This window comes from Pavona decussata, unplaced genomic scaffold (genome assembly GCF_977016875.1).
Source record: "Pavona decussata unplaced genomic scaffold, jaPavDecu1.1 SCAFFOLD_53, whole genome shotgun sequence".
NCBI lineage: Eukaryota > Metazoa > Cnidaria > Anthozoa > Scleractinia > Agariciidae > Pavona > Pavona decussata.
The window spans coordinates 2,929,304-2,953,391 of record NW_028145475.1 but is presented as its reverse complement, the minus strand read 5'-3'; the positions used below and the strand labels follow the sequence as shown (position 1 = coordinate 2,953,391).

The following is a 24,088-nucleotide window of genomic DNA, read 5'->3' as shown; positions in this document are numbered from 1 at the left end:
TTGATTTTTTATCAGGTTTAAAATTCTTTCTTTTTGTTGGGGGGGGGGGGGGCGGTGAGGGGGTGTGGGCGTCAGATGTGGTTTTGAATGAAGCTTTCTGGTCTTATATCGGAATAAAGAGGGATGGTGAAGAACTCACATTTACAGCAAGGGAACAAACCAAAAACTTCCTTAATCCTCCTTGCGAAGAAAACTTACAATGGAATATTTATAAAAGATTTTCCGTTTCTGACAATAAGCAGTGAACTGTTCAGACAAAAGGCCGTGAAATTGAAAACAAAACAAAGTTAACATTGCCGTTTCTTCCCGGAAAGTTCCACTGTAGTGTGAACTTTTTTTTTTTTATTTGTGTAATCTCAAAAAGACACCTAAAAGACACCCCAAATCCCTCTGATCGAAGATTTTTCGTGCTCAAATTAAATTTCCCCGTGGGAGGAGTGGGTAAAGCATTCAGGATCCTTTGCGGGTTTCTCGGTCACCTGATTTATTTCCCGCGCTTTTTGACACGTGAGTCTGCCGGTCGCCTTTGCAGCGAAGAATCAAGATGTCAGCTCCTTCAACTCCGCGAGGACGAAAGCGCTCCAGAGCAAGCCCACCACGTATGTATTTAACCATATTATCACTATTTTAGGTTTGATCTATTTGCCTTTCGTATCTTTGGTTGATAATTTTCCAAGGCAAACTTAAAACTGAAGAATACAGATCAAATTCGCACACGAGGTCGGTCGATCGATTGATCCGCGATCGACTGACTTCATTGAAATTTTCTTGCATGCAACTGACTGCATTGTCCGAATTATTCTTGACTGGGTCTTACGTTATTTGAAATAGAGCCATTTTAGAACAGACAGCTTTATCCTCGAGATAAGAAAAATTTTTAAAGAAACGACTTTAAAGATATAATTTTCAATTCAATATAAGCTAGCTCTTGAGTATGGAGTTAGCATGATTTGCAATTTGCTTTGTACATTATAAATCGGCCTTTCACATTGTACATTTTGCGGCGTTGCTCGAGTTTAAAGTAGTTTCATTTTGGGGAAATTCCATGAAAGTGCAAACATCGACGCTTTGCCGTTTATTTTTGAAGCATTCCTGCCCCATAGCCTCCTTTCAACAGCAAGCTTATGATAATTTACCTCCTATGTAATTTGCATTCAATTCTCTTAATTTTGTTCTGAGTTTTTGGTGTTGCATCTTAATTTACTCATCTGCTTCTTGAAAACAATTTCTAGTAGTATAGAGTATAAAATTTTTATGGCTCTTGAGATGCAAAACTTCACAAATCCAACACATGATTTTTTTCTTCAGCATCTGATGCGTCAACAACTAGTATTTCTAGTAGTATGGAGTATAAAATTTTTATGGCTCTTGAGATGCAAAACTTCACAAATCCAACACATGATTTTTTTCTTCAGCATCTGATGCGTCAACAACTAGTACACGTAGTACCCGCAGTAGCCGCAGGGGTTCACGGGCAACATCTCCAACAGCCCCTCCTGTCTCGTCTCCCCCATCTCAACGTCGACGTGTAGATGAGCCATCATCACCACTACCCTTGGCTCCTACCTCACCGTCTGATGGGCCGCAGGATCGGTCACAATTCTCATCACCTCAGACTAGAGCTGGGCTAGAGACAAGTGAAATTGATCTGAGTTCGCCACTGAACTATGCTACGCCAAGCTCCAGAGCTGCTGGAACTCCACATGGGAGTGTGTATCCATGGAATTTTAATTCAACTGTTGTGAACTGTACATTTAAGATACTGGTTTCATTGTTTAGCCTATAAAAAGGTGTAACACAAACCCACAAAATGACCAAGCTCCAAATGGCTTAATATTTCAATATTGGTAGCAACATTTGCACCAGTATCACAAGATGATGGGCATGAATTTTTTCAGTTTCTTTGCAACTGCTTAACTTTACTGTGAATGTATTTCATCAATGTAATGCGTTGATTGTGTTATTGTTTTAGCCATTTATTTTGCTTTGGTTTTCTGTTAAAATTACTTGTACAGATAATTGCATGTAAAAGATGAATCTAAGATTGTCTTTGGAAAACTTGACTAGAATATGCCTTGTGCTAACTAAATTTTTCCAAACAATTAATAAGCACTGCCAGTGCTATTATTTCTGTATCAGTAGTTTTTAGTAAGTCTTCATTTTTACTACTTCCTTGACATAACCATTTTAGTGCTGGCACCCCTATTCGGCATCGCAGTGACATCCGCAGTGATCGCCGCATGCGACAAGTAAATCTGGGGGATAGCCAAGCAGTAAGTATCAGTAAAAATCTACCTGCATCTATAAAGGCAATAGCATCTTTTTCACAGGCCAAGGATACAGTTGGTAGCTCTTTAATTCTTCTTGTTGTTTCTTGTTAGCACTTACAACTTATGAGTCCCCTTGGCCCTTGGAATTACAGTATTTCAGTTCACCCAACCCCCCTCCTTATCCCAGGGGGCTACTCTGGATTTTAAGTGACGGGGATGATCGAAGGATTTTTTTGGGTTTGAAATTTTCAATTCCGGGATTTTTGGGGGTAGGAAAATTTGGCAAGTATTTTTTTGGGTGGCTTGATTTAAGTAGGGATTTTTGGGGGTATTCATAACAATCTGAAGATTCGTGGTAGTGCCCGCGTATCCTGGCCGCATTGTCATTCTGTATAATGTAATTGTTGAAAAGAAGATGTTCTTGGGTGTCTTGAGTGTTGTTAGAATGACTACCAGATGGTATGATGAATACACAAACACAAACATTCAATTTCTAATGGTTTTATTTTTCGTGTTATATCATTTAATGCTTTCTGCAAATTTTTAAGGCTTGGAAATTCGGCATGGGATTTTTTTGGGGTTAATTTTTGGTCCAGGGATTTTTTTGGGGGAAGTTTGTTGAAAGCCCTAGGGATTTTTTTGGGTTTTGATTTTTCCCCCATTCGATCATCCCTGTCACTTGAAATCTGGAGTACCCCCCTGGGCTCCTCATCCCTGCTTACATATCAAACCACCAGGTACATAGCCTTTGACCCTTTTTCTTATTTTCCTCCTAGCCATCTGACAACACTGACCAGCCCACTGGACCGACCAGTGATGCAGCTGCGGCTCCTGCTCTTGTCATTTGGGGAACAGATGTCGTTGTTAGTGAGACAAAGGAAAAGTTTAGAAAATTTATAACTGAGTTTGTAGATGAAGAATTGGATGCAGAGGATATGGGTGAAGGCTTTGATCCCTTGCTACCAGTTTACATGCAGCGTCTTGATGAGGTAAATCACTGTTATATACTGTATTAAAACCCCATCCATTTAATAACCTTTCAAATATGAAGAGCACACAATTGGGTGGGACATCATCATGCATTGACCTGAGGTTTTCAGCTAATTCTATAATGTACTTAGAAATTGTCTGAGCACAAAAATTGACCTCTGTGCCAGATGTTTTTAACCAATCTGTTTTTCAGTCTTTTTGTTTCAATCATTAATATGTTGTGAAAGGCCTTCTCCACCACAGTTAACTTAGAAGCCCTTTATTTCCTGTATTTTAACTGTGAAATCCAAGATACTGGATTCTTAATAAATTTTGCCAGAGTCAGCTCAAAAATAAAGAAGGAAGGAGGAAGAAAAAACGTTTTCCAGCCCTGAGAACCCAAACTTTGCAGTAAACTTCAGTGGCATGAACTCACTTTATAATGAAGATCAAAACCTATTGTAAAGTTGACAATAACGTGATCTACTTTCCACAGATTCATGTATTGGAGACTCCTTTCTTGAACATTGACTGTGGTCACCTGAAGACTTTTGATGCTGAGTTGTACAGACAGCTTGTTTGTTACCCTCAAGAAGTGATCCCCACCTTTGACATGAGTGTCAATGAAGTATTTTTTGAAAAGTACCCAGATGCTCAACTGCAACATCAAATTCAGGTCAGTAAGATAAATGTGACCGTGCACGGGAAAATGTACCTTAACGCTTATCCGTTAAACAGGCAAAAGCGTTAAGCATCCGTTAGTCATCCGTTAGAAAGTTTTCTTAAGAACGTTAGAGGCATAAGCCCAACTGTTAGACGTTAGCATCGGGCCGTTAGAGCGGATAGTGCAGCCGTTAGCAAAAGACATGTATCCGTTAGCCGTTAGCATCAGACCGTTAGACTGGACAGCATAACCGTTAGCAAACAATCTGTATCCGTTAGCACGGCTAGAGAAGCCGTTAGGATCCGTTAGAATAAACCAGCACCCGTTAAACGGGTAACGATTCCTTTAGAATGGCATAAGACGCGTTGAAGTAGAATGTGGTCGCCTAAACACAGTGTGAAACGAGATCCTAACGGAGGGTGGCTCTTGTAGTTGGCTTCCATTTAAGCTTAGTTCAAAACAATCATGAGATGTAGTTAGGAACGCGGGAACTATTTTTACCGCGAAATCAGACAGTTTTGTAAACCAGGAACGGAAGATATCGTAGCTCCGGATCCATGAAATTAAGTCACTAAAATAAATTACCACCCGGAATAAAATCAGTGAATCCAACAGACTTCTCTCCTCTAGCGTGCTTCGGTTCCGATTTGCATATTTGTTGACTTACCGTGATGAACTTTCCCTCACTCTACCTCAAGCATTTACTGTCTCCGGCCGCAAAATGTAATCGTTCAGTTGACTTTAAAGATGCAAGGCAATTCCGTTGGTTAAGGGCTTGTGGTAAAATAGGAAACTTCAATTTTGCAAAATTTCATTCGGGTCCAGTGTGAGCGATAAGATCGATTACCCGGAACAAACGTAAACACTGCGAGTCTACTGAGTACCGCAAATTAACGCTTGGCGCATTTCAGTACGTTCGCTTGGATAAAGCCAAAATACCATCTTTTACAAGATTTAAAGCTTCTACTAACGTTACAAAATACTGACAGAAGCCGTCGTTCGGACGTAGAAAGGAATTGCAACGCTGAAAACACTGGCAAGATTTTGGTCACGTGCTAGGCAACCAAATTCCTTCACATGTATCAAGTTACATTCGGCAGGTTTCAATTCACAAAGTGTGGGTTCATAAAGTTGTTTTCATTTTCCAAGATGTGAGAAATGGCCATATTCCGGCGGGAAGTTTGATGAATATTTTGATAGCCTGTTGTCTCGTTGTCTCTGACTCTGAACCAGAAGAAACCAATTTTAAACAACATGTATGTGACAAAAGCAACTTTATCTGATGAAACCAGCGCCAACAAAACGCCCGTCGCTTTGAGACTCATGAATCCAAAGGTACCGCTTTTCGCATTCTGTCAAGAAATTGAAAGCGTGATCTTTCGCGAATCCACAGCTGGATTAAACAGTTACTTTAAAGTACTCTAGACAAAGTCATCGTGTAAAATAAGTATAAACAACAAAACCATTTCAGTAAAACAAGTGAAATTGGCAAGTGAAATTGTTTACACGCTTGTTTAGCGACGTTAGCCTCGGACTAACTTCTCATCTCACACGATAATCATCATCGAACGACTGGAATTCTGCTTTTGTTTATCTTGATGAGGAAGTGATAGTTTATATCACTGAGTTTTGCTTTCAGTGGAAATTAGTATACTTATGTTTGTCTCATCGACGACTGACGAAATCGGCACTTTGTGATTCTCTAAAAAAAAAAAAAACGTGAGTGTAAGACTACTAATGGTTTGGCCTGCTTATGTGTTTATAGCATCGGACTGAAAGCTAAGCTATTCGTTAGTTAAAAGTATTTAGTTGTAAACCGTCAGACAACCGTTAAACGGCTCCAGTCATCCGTTAGAACAAATTGGGCAACCGTTAGAACTTTCTCTTCATCCGTTAGGCATACTTAATTAGCCGTTAGAACGTTAGAACAAAGCGTTAGCACGCTTTGATCATCCGTTAGGCACAATTAGATAACCATTAGAACGTTAGGATAAAACGTTAGAATGCTGTGCAGGCCGTTAACTATCCGTTATCTATCCGTCCGTTAGTGACCGTTTAACGGATAAGCGTTAAGGTACGTTTTCCCGTGCACGGTCACAAATGTTGTTGGTGCACTGACAAAAATAAAGAGTCCATAATTTTTAGGGGTGCTGAATAATCACTTGGAAGAGTCAGAGTCCTGCAAAATTAAGATTAAGTCCCAGAATCTAATGGTTTTGTAGACCAGGTCATGAAATCTTGTTAATGTATTGGGTTGTGTAGTTTATATGGCCTAGAATCATCTATGCAAGTCTTGGATTTACCATGTCGATCTTAAACCGTGTTTGTCCTTGAAGTGTTTACCGATTACGGAATGTTTTTTATATTCCTCTGCACGTTGATGGAGGTGATGGCACCTGTAACTGATACAATTTGCATCACACAAATCACATGTAATTTCGTTCACACCACTCTGTCATTGGTTTTTTTAATAGGTCAGAACTTTCAATGTTGACAAGACCAAGAATATGAGAGCTTTAAACCCTGAAGGTGAGAATAGAGTCTTTAAATTCATGTAATATTGCCATTGCTGAGCTTGTTGATGTTACAGACTTGAACTTAGGCCAAAAGTGAAAATCTCTGTACACTATGGTACCTTAGAAAAATAACCCACAACCCTTGTTGCCTGAATTTTTTGGCTTTTTTTTCTTTGCTGCAGACATTGATACATTGATAACAATCAGTGGAATGGTGATCAGGACATCTCAAGTTATACCAGAGATGAGAGAGGGTTAGTGCAAAATACATTTCACGCTTTGCGGTTGTCATAACTTGTTTTCACATACTGGCTGTTTGATTTTAATTCAAACTCCTGTAGATATACTTTTTGATGTGAATGGAACATGGTTACACTGAAACAGTAATGGTTCTCGTGCAGTTGAATCATGAGCCATGACACCTGTTGTAGGTGCACAGGCCCAACATTAGGTCTGGTTCACATGTCTTGTAACATAACCACAGAAAGCTAAAGCTTTATGCTTATGTTGTGCTAGGGCATACATTCTTATATGTTCCATTTAATGTTACCATTAGTCCACACTAGTAACATATAACATCAACCTAAAGTGTTTTTATGGTTGTGTGAACTAATAATTTAATAATAAAGTTATTATTTGTAGTACTTGGGCTGTAAGAGTGCTTCATAAGGTCGGTATGAGCTGCATTGTCCTTGAGATGTTCCATGTTCCATGCTGCAGGTAAACATTTCACAAATATAGGAGGACCGGCCAACATGAAAAATAAATTTCTCCAACTTTTTTCCTGTTTCAGCCTTCTTCCAGTGTTATGTCTGCCATGCTTCAGTGTCAGTGGAGATTGATCGTGGCCGTATTTCTGAACCTGCCCTGTGCCGCAACTGTAACACAAACCACAGCATGGTGTTAATTCACAACAGATCGCAGTACACTGACAAACAAATCACCAAGCTTCAAGAATCCCCAGGTGACTTGCACGAATTTTAGCAGTAGCCAAAAATTTATGACGGAGCAGAATGCCCTCTGATGATACTGGCAGAGCTAATTTTTCAAATTTAGTGAATTGAAGATGCTGTATTAATATACAAGTAGTACAAAGTTACAACATTGACAGCATATTGTCCTGACCCTGCCCACTGGAATTTCCAGTTTAGCCCCATACTTTTCTTTAAAAGGTTTGGCTTTTGAGACCTGTCATTCCGCAGGGTGGTTAATAGAATAAATACGGCAATTTTGAAAGACATTAGTACGAACAGCTTCGTAAGGAAAGAGCACCAAGCACCTTAACTGCAACAACATCTCATGCCTGCTCCACCCGTGGCAAGCCACATACATTAGCTATACATATAAACCTGTTCACATCAGTCTGTGTTCTTTTGCAAGTGATTGACTGTTGTATATCATTTTCTTTCAGATGATATGCCTCCTGGGCAGACCCCACACACCATCGTGTTGTTCTCACACAATGACTTGGTGGATGCAGTGCAGCCTGGAGACAGGTATTATATTAACACTGCTACCAATCATTATAACTGTATGATTGTTAATACATGACTTGTAGCACATCATGCAGCAGATTGCTATATGGAAGGACAACTTATGTGTCTAAATGACCCAGGGAGCTATGCCAGCAGGAGTTTCATGCCCTGGTGAGGCTACCTATTATTGACAGGGCCAAGAGAAAAGTCGAAAGTCAGTCTCCTAGGTGTCTCCGTTGGAGGTTGAACATGGGGCTATGGCATAAAATTTATAACAGAGCATTTTTCAGTGAATATATTACCCATATATACTTCACATACTCCAATCACTTGTTTTTTTCTGGTTAGGGTCACTGTGTCAGGAATTTATAGAGCCACACCCATGCGTGTCAACCCACGTCAACGAAATGTAAAGGCTGTTTACAAGACATACATTGATGTTATCCATTTTAAGAAAACAGACAAGAAAAGGCTTTATTCCAAGGATCCTGATGGGTATGTATGTGAGCTATTTAGATAAAATAATAAAAAAAACAGCCTTCTTAAGAAACAATTCCTTCATTAATGGCAAGCACTAAAACATCTCCTGAATTTCTCTCGCACTTGCTGAAGTCCAGTGACATGTTTTCTCTAACTGAACTGAACTGAGCACCTTTATTTAAACAGGGTAGCCCCTTCAGGGCATATATACAACAGACCTGTTACCAACAAGTTCTTTGTTGGCACTGTTTTAAGACTTTTATTTTTATGGTGATATATTTGGTTACTGACATCTCCAATTTCATTTCAGTGTTGTGACATTCACTCAGGAAAGAGTTGAGCAACTGCAGCAGTTGTCCAAACAACCAGATATTTATGAAAGACTCGCAAAAGCATTGGGTATGCCAAAAATATGATTTCTCACTATTTTTTTTGAGCGACTGGGATTTAAGTTAACTTGTTCATAAAATTGTGTGACACCCTCAACCTGGTTAGAGAAGGGCAAAACAATTGGGAGACAGGCAGTCAATAGGAGGAAGGTGTGTGTGGGAGGAAGTGACAGGCAGGAGGTTGTAGGCGAGAGGTGGAAAGGAGAGGGCAAGAAGTGGGAGGCAGAAGGTAAAAAGTGGCAGGCAGAAGTTAAGAGGTAAGAAAGTGATGGGTAGTGGTTGGGAGGTGAAGGCAAGTTAAGAGTCGACAAAATACTGAAACTGTGCATGCAGATGGCAGGTTAATTAATGTCACACTGAAATATATAACTGCAATACTGTAAACCTCATCTTCCCAACTGAAGGTAGGAGACACTGAAGTGTACTCAGGGGGTAGGAGGCAGGAGATGGAAGGGTTGGGAGGGTTGAAATGGAAAGAAAGAGGTAAAGTGGTAGGAATGGAAGAACAGCAAGTAGTAGGGAGTAGCCAGGAAAGGAGTGGATGCCAATGAGAAATTATTCCCATCCTTCCCCTTGCGAATTACTGATGATCTTAATCCTATCTTGTAGCCCCAAGCATCTACGAAAATGAAGATATCAAAAAAGGAATCCTTTGCCAACTATTTGGAGGAGCAAACAAGGATTTCACAGATACTGGCAGAGGAAAATTTAGGTTAGTAGAATAGTCTTCTGTAATAATACAGTAATATGATTATTTGAAAGCGTATTAACTGGCATCTGTTGTTTGGAATGATCCCAATGCCTTGCTATGTCTTTTCTAATTTTAGATCAGAAGTCAACATTCTTCTTTGTGGTGATCCGGGTACAAGCAAGTCACAGTTATTACAGGTATGTCAGTCTCTGTAGTTACTGTACATGTATTTTCACCAAAAGCTAGCTTGAATTTCTGTAAAATTGCTTGGCCTATAGACAAATGGGAATGGGGGGGGGGGGGGTGGGGTCCTTTGAGAAATTCCCTCCATGGTGGGGTATGGACATTTTCTGGAACTGCCCATTGTAATTAGTTATACTGTCAACATAACTGATAAAGTTGTGTGTTTCATTTCAGTATGTGCATAACCTTGTTCCACGTGGTCAGTACACTTCAGGCAAGGGGTCATCAGCCGTAGGTTTGACTGCTTATGTCACCAGAGACCCGGAGACAAGGCAGCTGGTGTTACAGACGTAAGTACTGTTGAAAGGTCTTGCTGACCGACACCAACAGTCAGAAAACACACCGAAACGAATCCAGCACTCAAATATTATACACCTAACTTTTATTCAAAAACAGTGAGAGAGTGAACAAATACGCAAAATATAATGTGGCAGAACTTTCTAGAATCACAACCTGCCAAAAACTGGTTTAACTGGAAATTTCCTGCCTTCAGAACATCACAGTATGCTCAAAATAGCTTCTGCATGGAAACTTCTAGAAACCTAGACAGTTCATGAATGCGTAAATAGTCTCTAAACAGTCTCTAAATCCATTGAGGACATTTCACTAAGAGTGTACATGTATTTCCAACAAGTACAGTGTCAAGACTTGAATACAGTCACTTTCATTGTCAATCAAGTGTGAAACAACAACATCTTAGACTGACAAATCTCTATTTGACTATAAGTACCATTGTTCTTCTGTAAAACTGTTCCATATTAACAGGGGAGCACTTGTGTTGAGTGATAATGGTATCTGCTGCATTGACGAGTTTGACAAGATGAATGACAGCACCAGAGCAGTTCTTCATGAAGTTATGGTTAGTGTTTTCAGCTTTTGAAATATACAGTCAAGGCTTCCCTCCCTTATTAACCAAACACTTTTTGAAAAAAAAAAAAAAGTTTTCTTTGTCATTAAATTCTTTACCTTTGGGCAAGCACATACTCAAACAGATTATAAATTATTATTGTGCAACCAACACCCTCTAGTATCAGGTAATATTGCGGTTTCAAGTTATATTGTGCGTCAGGTGGACCTCAAGCATTCATGATTATTTAAATACTGACTCAGGTCTCTTAATCCTCCACAAATAACGTCGTATCATATAATAGAAAATTCTTGTGGTCATTTGTGATTTTTTTTCTATTTTTAAGGAGCAACAAACTTTGTCAATAGCCAAGGCTGGTATCATCTGTCAGCTGAATGCAAGGACATCAATCCTCGCTGCCGCAAATCCTGTTAAGTCACAGTGGGATCCTAAAATGACAACTGTGGAGAATATCCAGCTGCCTCACACCCTGCTTTCCAGGTAAAAAGAAAAGAAATTTCAATAGATGGTAAATATAACATATGTTATGCTAGAGTTAAAGGGCTGCCAGTAGTTGGGTGGGGGAAGTAAAAAACGTAGCTGGGGTTCCCAGTCGTAATATTTGATCCCTGTCCCTGGCCCTTATTGACAGCCCTGATTAGGAGTACACTGTATTATCAACTTCTTCAAGTCATTAGTTATTAATTAATTTGCATGTTGTAATAATCATACCTACTTTTGTTTTATACCTAAATTTTAAGCTAGCTAGTGATTCTGGAATTTAGTAACTGAGAGTCACAAGTCTATTTAGCTTTCTGCTGTTAAATGCTACCCTTGTTAAATAAAGGCTTTATTGTTATATATTAACCCTTTGACTCCTGTCGTGTTTCCATGGTTTTCGCATAAATTACCTTTTTCCAAGAGCGGTTTTACTCGTTAATTGCGCAGTAGATAAATAAATATTCTTGGCTTCCAAGATTAACTGCATATTAAACTGGAATGATTAAACAAATGTTTTTCGACATAAAAGAATATGGTTACCGATTAATCATTTGCCGAAAAACACACTTGAACGCAAAAATTGCTAAAATTCACGGCATGTTGATGAAGACCTTTGGCATATCAAATTTCAACCCGGTTATGCAAATTGTCCTTGATTACGCATCTCTTGCTTCTCAAACGAATATATGAATTGACGAAGACACAAAAATCAACAAAAAGCTTTTCCAACAAAACTTTTTATTGAAATAAACAATACATTTGCTATTAGGGGCAAAAAACGTTCAGTTTTTTTGCGTGCGTGCAAACATGCATGTAAAATTTGAAGACGCTCCGTGTTTGTACAAGGCGAACACTCGCAGTAAATTTGGGCACGTTTGCGATGAAAATTACAGAAGTTACAGAATTCTGGTTCAAATCATCACTTAAACTATTTGTAAAAAGCAAATCAACATCGGAAAACATCATTTACTATGTTGTCACCATTGTCCTGGTCTTACAAACTCCGTTTGAAGCCCGGGGTTCAGTTTTAACTTTTGAGGCATATTTCGGTAGCGGCGTGGAAATTGAAGAGATCACAACGCGAAACGGCTTTTCGCTGTTTTTTAACGCCTCCAAGTTCTCATTTTTGACGGTAGATTATTGTTCACGGTTCCTTTCCATTGTGAGCTTAAAGAAGATGTACTTGCTTTAAAAGATGAAAAAAACATGTCTTGAAACTTCAGGACCGATTCACGCGCGCCACCATTTTGTAATTTTGCTCAGCTCCATGGGGTAGGTTCAGAAGGATCCTTTCCCCTACCCCCTAAAATGCCTTAAAATATGTGCAAAAGGCAGATTCTGATTGGTTTATCATTCTACTAGCTATTGTGACCTTTTCAGGACGAAAAAAAGCCCAGGAGGGGAGGGAGGACGTATTGAGTTTCACGCGCGGAGCATGCGCAAGGGACGGCCAGTTTTGGCCAGTGTAGGAGTCAATGGGTTAATATATTATAGTATAAAGCATGGCTGTGAGATTTTTGTTATTTATTTCATCTCAGGTTTGATCTGATCTTTTTGATGCTTGACCCTCAAGATGAGTTTTATGATCGTCGACTGGCGACTCATTTAGTGTCCTTATACCACCAAACACAGGAGGAAGAAGAGGAGGAATATCTTGTAAGCATGATAAATCAACAACTGACAATATCTGTTGTAAAATACTACCATTTGCGACTTGAACAGGTCTAAAACTTACGTTACACAATCCCCAGCTCTAATGATATCTTGCTATCCATGGTTATTTTTTAGGACATGAATATACTAAAGGATTACATTGCTTATGCTCGCTCATATGTGAATCCAAAACTCAGTGAGGAAGCTGCTCAGTATCTCATCCAAGCTTATGTAGGTAAGAAAAGTGGGTAATAGGCTGCTGTCTGATTTATCATTAATGGGACTGTTCTGTTGATTTTCTGGGAATTCAGGTAATATTGTGTTTCATAGTTTTTCTCCAAATGATCTTATTTAACAGGCAACTAGTCCCAGCGACAAAAAATACACCTGCAAACCACCTTCCATGCATGCATACTTCTTAAGTAGACTCTTGAATGTCATCCCCAGGATGTCTATTTATAGGAGGTGTTAATGGCTGTCAGTAGTGGTTGTTACATGTATATTTAACAATTATTCCACGAGCGTGTGTTAGATGTAAGATGACAGATAGCCAATGAGGCATGTAGCACCGAGTTGGCTATTATCATCTCATATCCAACAAGCATGAGTGGAATAATTGTGCTATTAAAAACAATCATGAAATATATATTGCTAGATATTGCTGATTTCACTTTGTAAAGATGACCAGAAGACAATTTAATGGTCTCTATTTCTCCGGCGTGGTATAAGAGCTCATATACCTTGGCCGCTAAGCCAGTCAAATCCCTGGAATTGTATTATATAATGATCCAGTTTTTAGTAAATATATATACACTTACTAATTAGTTTCCCATTCCTTTTGATTGCCACTTATCCCTGTCAAGCCATTCAGTAACATTTGCCAAACATCTTCTCCAGCTGGAATGGATTATTGATTTTTCTTCGGAAGGATAAAAGGCAAGAGAATTTATTATATTGTTTTTTATTTGTGTGTTCCAGAAATGCGTCAGGTTGGCAGCAGCCGTGGTGCAGTCACTGCTTATCCTCGTCAACTTGAGTCACTGATTCGTCTGGCTGAGGCTCATTCTAGGATGAGGCTTTCATCAAAAGTTGAAAATGTTGATGTGGAGGAAGCTAGAAGGTACATGCGTGAAATAATAAATTAAGATTTTCCAAAATGTGCAGGAACTGTCTGTTGTGCTGTTTGCTGCTCATAGCTCTTGATAATATGGTGAAACAAAACAAAAAAATACATTTTTTATATGGAATAAAGCAACTGTATTGTGCTGAAAAGAACGTACCTCATGCAAATTTTTACGCTGTAAAATGCGAATGCTTTATCATGGAAATGGAAAGTCATGGATTTTTTAAAGGCCCAAACAAGTATAAACCATGTTCAACTGGGATGAAACAATACTGGGACAATTCAAGTTACTCCAAAATAATCTTTTAAAAATGAATTAAAGTGTCTATAGTACATGTGGCATGCAGGCTAGAAAGTAAGTTTTACCTCATCTTTGGTTGTGTTACTACCTACAGACTACACCGAGAAGCTTTGAAACAATCAGCCACTGATCCCAAAACAGGACTGATTGACATCAACATCCTGACAACTGGTTTGAGTGTGTCTGACAGAAAACGCCGCCTGGAAATTGCCAAGTCCCTGAAGGAACTGCTACTGAGCAAAGGCAAAACTCCTACTGTTAAGTATCAGCAGACTTACGAGGAGCTCAAAGAAGCTTCTGATCTGGTGAGTTCAACTGCTTTTTCACCTGAATTCTTGTAGATAATGTGATTTGATCTTTTGAGTAAGTAAATAAGACAATTCAAATGAAAGCTACTGAGAGGTGCTTTCCTGTGCCATTGTTTATTGTGTTGTGCAAGCTAGGAAGCTCTAGATTTAGAGTCTGGATGAAATCCTAAAGTGTGACCATTCAAATGAAAGCTACTGAGCAGTGCTCTCCTGTGGCACTTTTTATTATGCCTCAAAAAGTGGTTCTAACTTTTAAGTCTGTCAATGAAATCCTGAAGTGTGGCCATTTAAATGAAATGGGCGAGTGTGAAGAAGGTGGTTTTTGGTATTTTCAGGTAGCTCATTTGTGGCACCCAGAAAAGGCATTTGAACAGTTTGATGGCTACCTTTTTTCAACTGGGAAGTCTGTTTGTTTAGTAAAACTTTGTGGGACAAAAACTCAGTAGTATTCAAGGCCCTCTTACACACATTTCAGTGATGCACATTTGTTTCATCACCATTGGCATTTGTTAATATTTTCTACAGTTTAAAAAAGTTAGTCCTGAAGGTAACAGTAGATGTAACAATAGGAATGCTGACCTTTCTCCTGTTGCATCAACTCATGCTTATTTCAGAGGCCCATTGTTGTTTCATAATACCTGGTGCATTTAAGTCAGCATTTCCTGATTGTTTGATTTCAATTTCAGCCCATTTCACGAGAACAATTTGAAGACGCACTCAAGATTTTGCGAGATGAAGACTTCTTAATCGTGACTGGAAGGACATCCATTCGTTTGATGTAAACAAGACTGATGATTACTTGGAGAAAAGACTATATTCCATCTTTACCCATTCGACTATTGTCGTGTCATCATAGTTAATAAAAGGCAATGGTTATGAGGCCTGACAAACCTCTTTGTTATATGTTTTTTGTTAGTATTTTTGGCCTTGACTGTGCACAAATCACCATAGATTTTAAAATGTGTTGGAAAACTAACCAATAGAAACATTCCTGTTAAGATATTCAACTGCAGTGTGAACATTAAAACAAAGGATTGTGCATGGTCGTATCCCTTCCAACATAAATTGCAGCACCATTGTTTTGTGGCAAGGTTTCATAACCAGTCCCTCAATTAACTATGATGTCACTACGGTTGTGCTGCCATGAGTGTGGTTTCACTTAAATCATCAAGCATGATCTCCAAGCAATAGTTTCTGTATATGTTGTATATTGCACTTAAATTGAAAGGAAAGGTATGGGTTACTGTGTAATGCACCGTACTTTTAACAGTAATCACCCATTCACCCATAAATTTTGCTGGTGTAGTTTTTTGCCGTTTGATTACTTGGTGAGTTTGGAAAATCACCAGAATTGGGCTTGAAAATGTAGCTAACAAAGTAACTGAGAGGAACTGACGTGTTTGTCACGAGAAATAAAGTTGAGCCATTTGTATATGTGACTTTTTTACTTTCTTTATCTATTTCACCCTCATGCCAAATGGTACATAAGACCTTAGGTTTCACCACCGATATTATTTAAGGTTTTAGTTAGCCCCATTTCAGACTGAGTGCATTAGGACCAGGAAGGGGTCTGGTAAGACCACTCTCATGCAAAACAATATGGCACTGTTAAACCTACTTGCAAAATTCTTAATGACTTGCTGTTTTCACAATGGCACTGTTACAGCATGTTACATTAAAGTTTATATCAGATCAGGCCATTCTTTACTCAGCAGACGTGCACCAGTAATGTTCAGAAATGGAAGGTCATCAGAAAATCCTAGGGGGGGGGGGGGTTCTTGAAAATCAAAATTTTAGAAGTAAAGTGTGAAGCTAAGCTGGAATTTCCTGGGGGAGGGGGCATGCAAAACAAAAAGCCTTCCGTGCGGGAAGTATGGATATTTTCTGAAATTACACAATACACTCAAAATAAAGGACCTCAAAGCAGAAAAGTTCAATATATACTGGCTTGGTTTGGTCTTGTTCACTATGATGAGAGACAAAAGAAATGAGGAAAAACAGGAAGAAAAGAGAGAGGGAACGAAGGAAAAATAGAAAAAAGAAGAAAGGCAGGGATAGTGTAGCAGGAATTAAAAGGAAAAATTAATTAAAAGAGAAAGAAAACAGCAGGGAAAAGAACAGAAAGGAAAGCAAGATGTAAAGAGAGAAAATATTGAGAAAAAACACAAGGTAAAATATAAAAGGAAAGAAAGAATAACAGACGAAGATATCAAGGAAGAAATGGAAAGAATGAAATAAAGGACAAAAGAACAGAGGAGGTAAGAAAAGGAAATTTGAAGGGAAAAGAGAAAATGAAAGGAAAAAACCTCAAAAATAAATCGAAATTTCCACAAGCCGTTTTCAACCCAGGGTGCACCAAGGACTGTGGATAGACACGGGCCCTCGACGTTTCCCGCTTTTTATTTTTTTTTCCGGCAGACTCCTATTTTGATATGTCATAGAGCAAAGGTCCTTGGTTGGATTATCTGGCTGAGCGTGGTAGGGCATTTGAACCTCCCCACTCCCCCTCCCCCCTTGCCCAAACTCAACCGCTGCGGCTTTCACGTTGATAGGCTCAGAATTTGTATTTGTAACTTTCCACGCTCGTGAGAAAGTGAGTAAAATTTAGTTTATATTCAATGACTATTTTCCACCTTTCTCTCTTTTGTATCCCAAATCCCTGGGGCGAGGATTGTTTAATAACTTAAATTTCCCCTTATTGAGGCGTGGGTTCCTTCGATAGCTCAGTTGGTAGAGCGGAGGACTGTAGAGTGAATGAAGTTATCCTTAGGTCGCTGGTTCGAATCCGGCTCGAAGGAAATTTTTTTTGTTTTTTGTTTTGTTTTAATACAACCTCTCTTTTTTTTCTCTATTAATTTCTTTCTCTTATCTTATTTTTACAAGGGCAAGGAAATTTAAAAACTACCATAAATAAATTTACTCAAAGCTTACGTAATCCTCCTGTATATGATTATCCGATCTGGCTCGCGCAGCAGTATTACAGTATCAATTCTGTCCAAAGTCATTTAGAACTAAGGTGTATTGCTTTAAGAATCCCCTAGCTATCCAAATGTCTTTCATTCTTTGTTCTTCACGAAGAAGTTATTTGCGTGCGCGTGACCGCGTGGGTGGCGTGAAAAACGGGAGGACTTTGTAAGCGCGAATCGTTCGTGTACCGCGGGCGTACAAGGTCAATAACACCACAAAATGGCGGAACTCGAGGAAATCCTGCAAAAACTACTTACTCCTGATAATACAGTAATAAAACAGGTAAAGGAAGCATTCGACTTTGTAACTTCCATTTGTTTTCTCAGAAATTTGTTGTATGTGACATTTATTCGCATGTTAGGCAACAGCTCAGCTCCGCGAAGCCTTCAAAAACCCAGCCGTAGTTCCTGGGTTGTTGTCTGTACTTGGCTCGTCTCAAAACCCTCAGGTAAGGCCACGTCAATTGTGTTCGGATATGTTTGTTTCATTGACGTGAAGTCCGTTAGACTGACTGAGTTTTTCCCCTTGCTAAGAATTCTTAGTTTGCTAATGTGATGTGATGTGAAGTGCTAATTGATGTTTATTCCGCCATTATAGCCTCATAGTTTTCCAAGTTGAGGACTGTAAGGTCAAGTGTACGTAGTACAAAAATTGGCAACCTGTGAAAATTGATTAGTATTAAAGATTGCTTCCTTTATTTGACGATACTTTGACCTTTGAGTTTATGAAAAACTGTTATTTTAGTCTAGATAAAACTTTGAGCCACGTGCTGAGGTCACTGGAAGCAAATGAAAGTTAGATGAATTTTGCAGGCCTATTAAATCCAGCTTAATTGCATGAAAAAATTAAACGCAGGCAGGTGGAAATCGTTTATGGTTTGTTTCAAGATAATAACACAGGAAGAGTGAGAGAGAAATTATACAGAGTGGCAGGAAAAGGTGTTCTGTTCAGTTTTTCAGGCCTCCAACAGAAAGAATCATTGAATAGCCCATTTATGTGTAAAATTGGAGGAACCACCTTGGTTAATAGGCCTTATCACGGTTTTCGACGCCATTTTGACAAGTAGGCAAACACGTCTGAAATAACAGTGTTTGTATGGGAATCCGATGTCAAATAATTTTCATAAAACATCGCTTCTGGAAAGTTCATGAATTGGAAACTTTTAGCACTAGGAAAAGGATTTTAAGGAAAAAAATTGGAGGGATGTAGCTGTGCCAGAAAGCGTCCAGTCGTGTTTTGAACTTTCCATACATTTCCCTGCATTTTTTTCCCACAAACTATTTTTAGTAGCGGTTCACAGCTGGTTTGCTATACAGACAAATGTATGGAAAGTTAAAAACAGGACTGGATTTCCATACAAACACTGTTATTTCAGACGTGTTTGCCTACTCGTCAAAATGGCGTCGGAAACCGTGATAAGGCCTATTCAGTTTTAACAGAGACTTAGCCTAATGGTTTGTTTCAGGTTCGACAGTATGCTGCAGTTTTATTAAGAAGGAGAGTTGTCAAACAATGGACAAAGCTTACGCCTGAGATTCATGCCATGTGAGTATATAAATTTAATAGGCTTTATATGACACACTGGTTTAATTAAGAAATCGACGGCAGTTTTCTACGGTCTATAAGAGTATAGACCATAGAAAACTACCGTCAATTTGTTTTTTACAATAACATGGAAAAGGTACAAGCAGAATTGGCTATTTTTTTCGTTGAGAAAGCGCGCGCGTTACATCTGACGTCATTTTTATTGTCTGTACTCTTATAGACAATAGCTACGAGCCAATTAGCGCACAGGAATTTGGACAGTTATTGTAAATTATCACATGGCACAGATACATAGAGCGGTTTCCAATTGAGTGTCGTAAAACCAAAACCAAAGTAATAACTCTGGCCAATCGCAACAGATATAAACAACACAACGAGCCAATCAGAATTCAAGGCAAAGACATGTAACTGGCGCCAAGTGCAGGAAAATGCATACTGCCAAAACACAATTGGTTTGGGTTTGGATTCCCATTGGTTGAGAGAGTGGCATGAGTTTTGCTAACCAATCCCAGCGTGTACTAATGCAAAACCAAAGCAAACACTAAATTACTTTCGACGCTCAATTAAAAACTGCTCTAAATAGAAGGTATTGATAATTATTGTAGTTCCAGAAAATGTCAATACCTCCCTCTGGCTCACAGAAGGGATTGGAAAATTCCAGGGTGGGTACAGTAGGGGGACTTTAGGAGGGACCTTAGGGGGACCTGTAAATGGGGGGGATGGAATATGGAACATGGATACATACCGGTAATATTAAACAGGGCATAAACTTTGATTCCTTCTAACATCCCACTGGTAGAATAAGAATCTGTCACTCAGATCTTGGTTATCTGAAAGCGAAATTCTTTCATCAAAAGAAGAGAAAAGGAAAAAAAACGTTTAAAGGTGATACAAACAATTCTATTGCTGAAATGGTTACTTTTGTTATATTGTGCCTTTACATGTAGATGAACACGTGTTTAAACAAATTATATTTCTTAAAGACAAACCTAGAAACTTCAGTTAGTTACTAATAAAAAAAGTTGTTTGTGGTAAATTGTACTCATCATGTTAGACAATAATATATAATTATTGCATATAAATTACTACCTGTGCCATATAAGCCCCTGGCTTTGGCATCTCATTGTAATCTCTAGTCTGCGCTGTTGGAAATTGTCCAAGCTAAAAGAAGGGCTCACCTTGTACTGTTGGATGAGTGGAATCAAGGTTTTTGTACTGCGTAACTGTATGTTGGGTATGCAAACTTTAGGTGTTTTATATTTTTAAGTATTTTGTTTCACTTTGTGTCAGGTTAAGAGAATCACTTTTGCAAGTGTTAATTCAAGAACCTGAGTAAGTTGACAGCAAAATCATCATTATTTTTATTAGTGGATAATTTGTTCTTGTGTTAAGTGTTTATCTGGCCCCAGTTGTTCAAAGAGCAGATAATTTTATCCACTGGATAGGTTGCTATCTGGCAGATGAAAATGTGTGCAAGGTTTTCCCGATAGCCTTATAATTTGTAGATAGAGTAGAAGCATATGTCAAATTTAAGTATGGGATTGTGTGGAAAACTTGCCAAAAGCGTCAGTTGGAGTACAGCTGCTCTGCTGGATAGTGACTTATCCAGTGGATAAAGTTATCCGCTCTTTGAACAACTGGTGCCTGGTGGATAAGTTTTATCTAAAATTGTATGTTTGCAGAAATTTTTTGTCCTTGGTAAAGATTAAATCCACTGGAAAATGGTATCTGCTCTTTGCACTCTTTAGTATAAATTATCTTCTTTTTAAGATTTGATTTAGTGACTGGGGGTGTTCTTTTATTTTGAGAGTTCAAGGGGGGAGGGGGGGTGGGTGGAGGTGCTTATTCAGGACAGAGCACTGTCTTGTTAAGGATGAGATGCTTATTGTTTATGTTTGTACATATTAACTATCTGAGATCATAAAAAAATACTGCAATAAAATATGAGCATGATTGGAAACTATAACTTACAGTAAAAAGGGACACCTTTTGGAAGAAGGCATTTAACTGAATCATTTTGGTAGCTCTGTTAACTGTCACCTGCCCAAGCTATCCCCATACCCCAACTTGCCTATGTGTCAAGCTTATGAGCTGTAAAGGTGTCATACATTTTGACCATTTCGTTCTGAAATGGTATAATAGAGAGATATTACTGAGAAAACTGAGAATAACAACTATTATTAAAACTGGATCATTGTATAATGCAATTCCAGGGATTTGATTGGCTTAGCGACCATGGTATATGAGCAATTATACCATGCCCGAGGAATGGTGACCATGAAATTGTCTTCTGGTTGTTCTTTCAAAGTGAAATCAGTAAGATCTAGCAATAATTTTTGATTGTTTTTAATAAAACAATTATTCCACTCGCGCTTGTTGCATATAAGATGATTATAGCCAAATCGGCGCTACGCGCCACGGTGGCTATCTATCATCTCATATCCAACGCGCGCTCGTGGAATAATTGTTAAGTACCAAATAGCTACAAGTAAACAAAAGAAGACGATGGAATTAGAGCATAATAGCTCCTACTACCTATTTCAGGGCTAAGTAAAATCACTCTTATGTGTATTTAGTCAAAAAAGGGAAAGCTATTAGGGTTATGTAGAGTGGTAGGTCTAGAAAAGAGTATCTGCAAACATTACTCTGCCGTCCAAACTTCTGACATCCCCCATTCCGAGGTCCACCACCTGATCCTCACCATTCTCCAGTTGTTGGTATTTGTTCATCTGACTTTCCCTCTCCCTCCATGTAAGCACTTAATATAGTACCAACTTGTTGCTTTTTTAGGCCAGTTGTCAGGAACTCTGCAGCACAAGTAGTAAGTATCCCAACTGTCATCAGTAGTGTAGTTTTAGTTTTCTCTTGGTTATGATCCTTCTATATGTATCTCTATTTACCTGGATGACCATTGAATTATACTGTGAACATTAAGCAATACTCTCAACGTATCAGTCAATACTTAGTTTTCTGAAATGCTTAAAATATAAGGGGTTCTTTGTAAAGAGAATGCCATAGGCTTACTCACAGCAACAGCTACCATAATTTGTACTGTACATGGTGCAGAAGTTTAAATTGACCTTTAGGTTTGTCCCTGGAGTTAAAAAGAAGATGATAAGCAGTGACTTTTGAGTCCTGCTCTCTGCCTGGGATAATTATATCACTTGGCGAAATGAAATAAATAAATAAAGAAAATGCCATGCTGACCAGTCTTAATAAGGGCAAAACAGCTGGACATGGTCGACACTCCATGAGTAATAAGGCTGTTTGAGGTTCTGTCCAAACCAGGCCCCAGTTGTTCAAAGCCCGATTAAGCTAATCCTGGATTAACGTGAACTTTGATTCAAGTTTAATTACTAATCCGTAAAAATTCTTCCAAAAGATTTTTTGCTGTCAGTTTTGAATTAGACTTAATTCTGTACCTTCAGCTTGAAATTAGGCTTTACAACTTTTCAAGAGCGAGATGAAAACCTTCATTAACTTTTAATCATAGATTAGGGTTAATCGGCTTTTGAACAACCCAGCACACACATGTGAGCAGAAAAATTGACAGATGGGAGAGATACCAAACTGTGGCTGGATATTTTCTGAAACAACATACATGTAGTGTCCAGATCTCTTGGGACCACCCTTTAGTAATCAGTTTAATGCAATTGCAAGGCAAAGTGAGATAGACAATATTAGCAGGAGGACTTGGCATGACGACGTGGCTCAGTACAATGGCCAAGTATTGATTCCATCAATTGATTAATAGGCTCATGCACCCATAGAGCGGTTTTCATTCAAGTGTCGTAAAACCAAAACCATTTAGCAATTTTTACAACAGATATAAACAACACAATGAGCCAATCAGAATTAAAAGCAAATTATACATGTAACTGGCGCCAAGCACAGGAAAACACGTGCGAGTGAGGCATGATTGGTTTTGGTTTTACATCTTATTGGTTGAGAAAGTAGCACGTAGCACGTAGTAATGCAAAACCACAGCAAAGACGCAATTACTTTCAACACTCAGTTGAAAACCGCTCTAATGTTAATAATGGTAGCATTGAAATATATACATGCGCTGCCTTTTCTGTTTAATTATTGCAGTTTTCTGTTAATTGTGAATTAGGTGAGTGTAATGGCCAAGCATGACTTACCAGCAAATCAATGGCCAGAACTTCTTGTTTTTCTTCAACAACACATCAAGTCACAACAACCACTACAAAGAGAGGTTAGCCATCGATAATTTTAGAAACGTGGGGTTTTTTTTGGTTTGTTTCTGTTTTATGCTGTAACTTTTAAGAGCTTTGTTTAATTATTAGTACTTTTTCTATTGGCAAATGAATATTAACAGCAATAACTGTGCTCAACTGTGTATGATTCAGGCTGTTATCACTCCCAATTTTTTGTTGTTAACTTTTTGGTGTCATTTTGACAGCTTGCAAGGTAATCGTGCTTTGACTGGTAGGACTAGTAGTAGTAGTGTGTTCAAAATTCAGCGTTAATTAATAATAATAATAATAATAATAATAATAATAATAATAATAGTAATAGTAATAGTAATAGTAATAGTAATAGTAATAATAATAATAATAATAATAATAATAATTATAATAATAATAATAGTAATAATAATAATAATAATAATAATAATAATAATAATAATAATAATATAATAACAGTGAAGTGTTTTCCAGTTGCGATTGGGTGTCTAGAGACTATACCAAAAAGGCTAGAAGGGAGTCAAGGAAATTGACTAATACGTTAGTGCAAAAGACAGTGCTCTTGAGAAGTGCGAGAATCCTCCGCAGAGTCCTTGTTATCTAAGGTGACTTGTTGACACCTGGCAGAGGATGGTAACACCACCAGCATCTGTGATGTGAACAGTTACATAATAATAATAATAACAGCTGCAGTAATTAAATAGTGATAATGATGATGATAACCTTCATGTACCATCACTCAGTATTTATAGCACAAATAATATTATTACTAGTGGGGCACAAGATTGAAACATTCCAAACAAGTAATTGCTCAAACTGAACATGACATGATTAACAATTCCAACTGGCTGGAGGCAGACCAGCTTGCTAAATTAACAAGTGTGACCAAGACTACCAAGAAACAACTCCAGCTAGCATCTAGCTATAGAGTGTAACTT

The 24,088-nt window shown here is 38.4% G+C and overlaps 2 protein-coding genes and 1 non-coding gene across 3 annotated transcripts in view; all 3 read left to right on the top strand.

Annotated features, from left to right (window-relative positions):
• Positions 1-466: 466 nt before the first annotated feature.
• LOC146480495 (DNA replication licensing factor mcm4-A-like) lies at positions 467-15,869 on the top strand. The gene is made up of 21 exons (XM_085109675.1): positions 467-599; positions 1,416-1,713; positions 2,192-2,273; positions 3,047-3,259; positions 3,736-3,915; positions 6,378-6,432; positions 6,602-6,673; positions 7,213-7,383; positions 7,831-7,915; positions 8,243-8,389; positions 8,685-8,773; positions 9,373-9,475; positions 9,591-9,651; positions 9,872-9,987; positions 10,463-10,556; positions 10,891-11,045; positions 12,584-12,701; positions 12,834-12,933; positions 13,677-13,818; positions 14,217-14,427; positions 15,117-15,869. Exons 1-21 carry the CDS (start codon positions 545-547, stop codon positions 15,210-15,212), a joined length of 2,643 nt encoding a protein of 880 aa, XP_084965801.1. The 5' UTR covers positions 467-544; the 3' UTR covers positions 15,213-15,869.
• Positions 15,870-17,142: 1,273 nt separating this feature from the next.
• On the top strand, positions 17,143-17,228 carry Trnay-gua (transfer RNA tyrosine (anticodon GUA)). Its single transcript is given in 2 exon segments — positions 17,143-17,179; positions 17,193-17,228. It is a non-coding gene; the product is annotated as a tRNA-Tyr (tRNA).
• Positions 17,229-17,437: 209 nt separating this feature from the next.
• LOC146480493 (importin-4-like) overlaps positions 17,438-24,088 on the top strand; it is a 29,448-nt gene continuing 22,797 nt past the window's right edge. Inside the window, exons 1-6 of the mRNA XM_085109674.1 lie at positions 17,438-17,679; positions 17,759-17,845; positions 18,863-18,942; positions 20,233-20,274; positions 21,733-21,763; positions 23,057-23,158. Coding sequence (XP_084965800.1) covers positions 17,617-17,679; positions 17,759-17,845; positions 18,863-18,942; positions 20,233-20,274; positions 21,733-21,763; positions 23,057-23,158 — 405 coding nt within the window. The 5' untranslated portion in view covers positions 17,438-17,616. The remainder of the gene's footprint in view (positions 17,680-17,758; positions 17,846-18,862; positions 18,943-20,232; positions 20,275-21,732; positions 21,764-23,056; positions 23,159-24,088) is intronic.

Coding starts and splice junctions, on each gene's coding strand:
- LOC146480495 (XM_085109675.1), top strand. CDS start 545: ATGTCAGCTCCTTCAACTCCGCGAGGACGAAAGCGCTCCAGAGCAAGC. Junction 9,476..9,590: donor ACTGGCAGAGGAAAATTTAG/GTTAGTAGAATA, acceptor TTCTAATTTTAG/ATCAGAAGTCAACATTCTTC. Junction 9,652..9,871: donor GCAAGTCACAGTTATTACAG/GTATGTCAGTCT, acceptor GTTTCATTTCAG/TATGTGCATAACCTTGTTCC.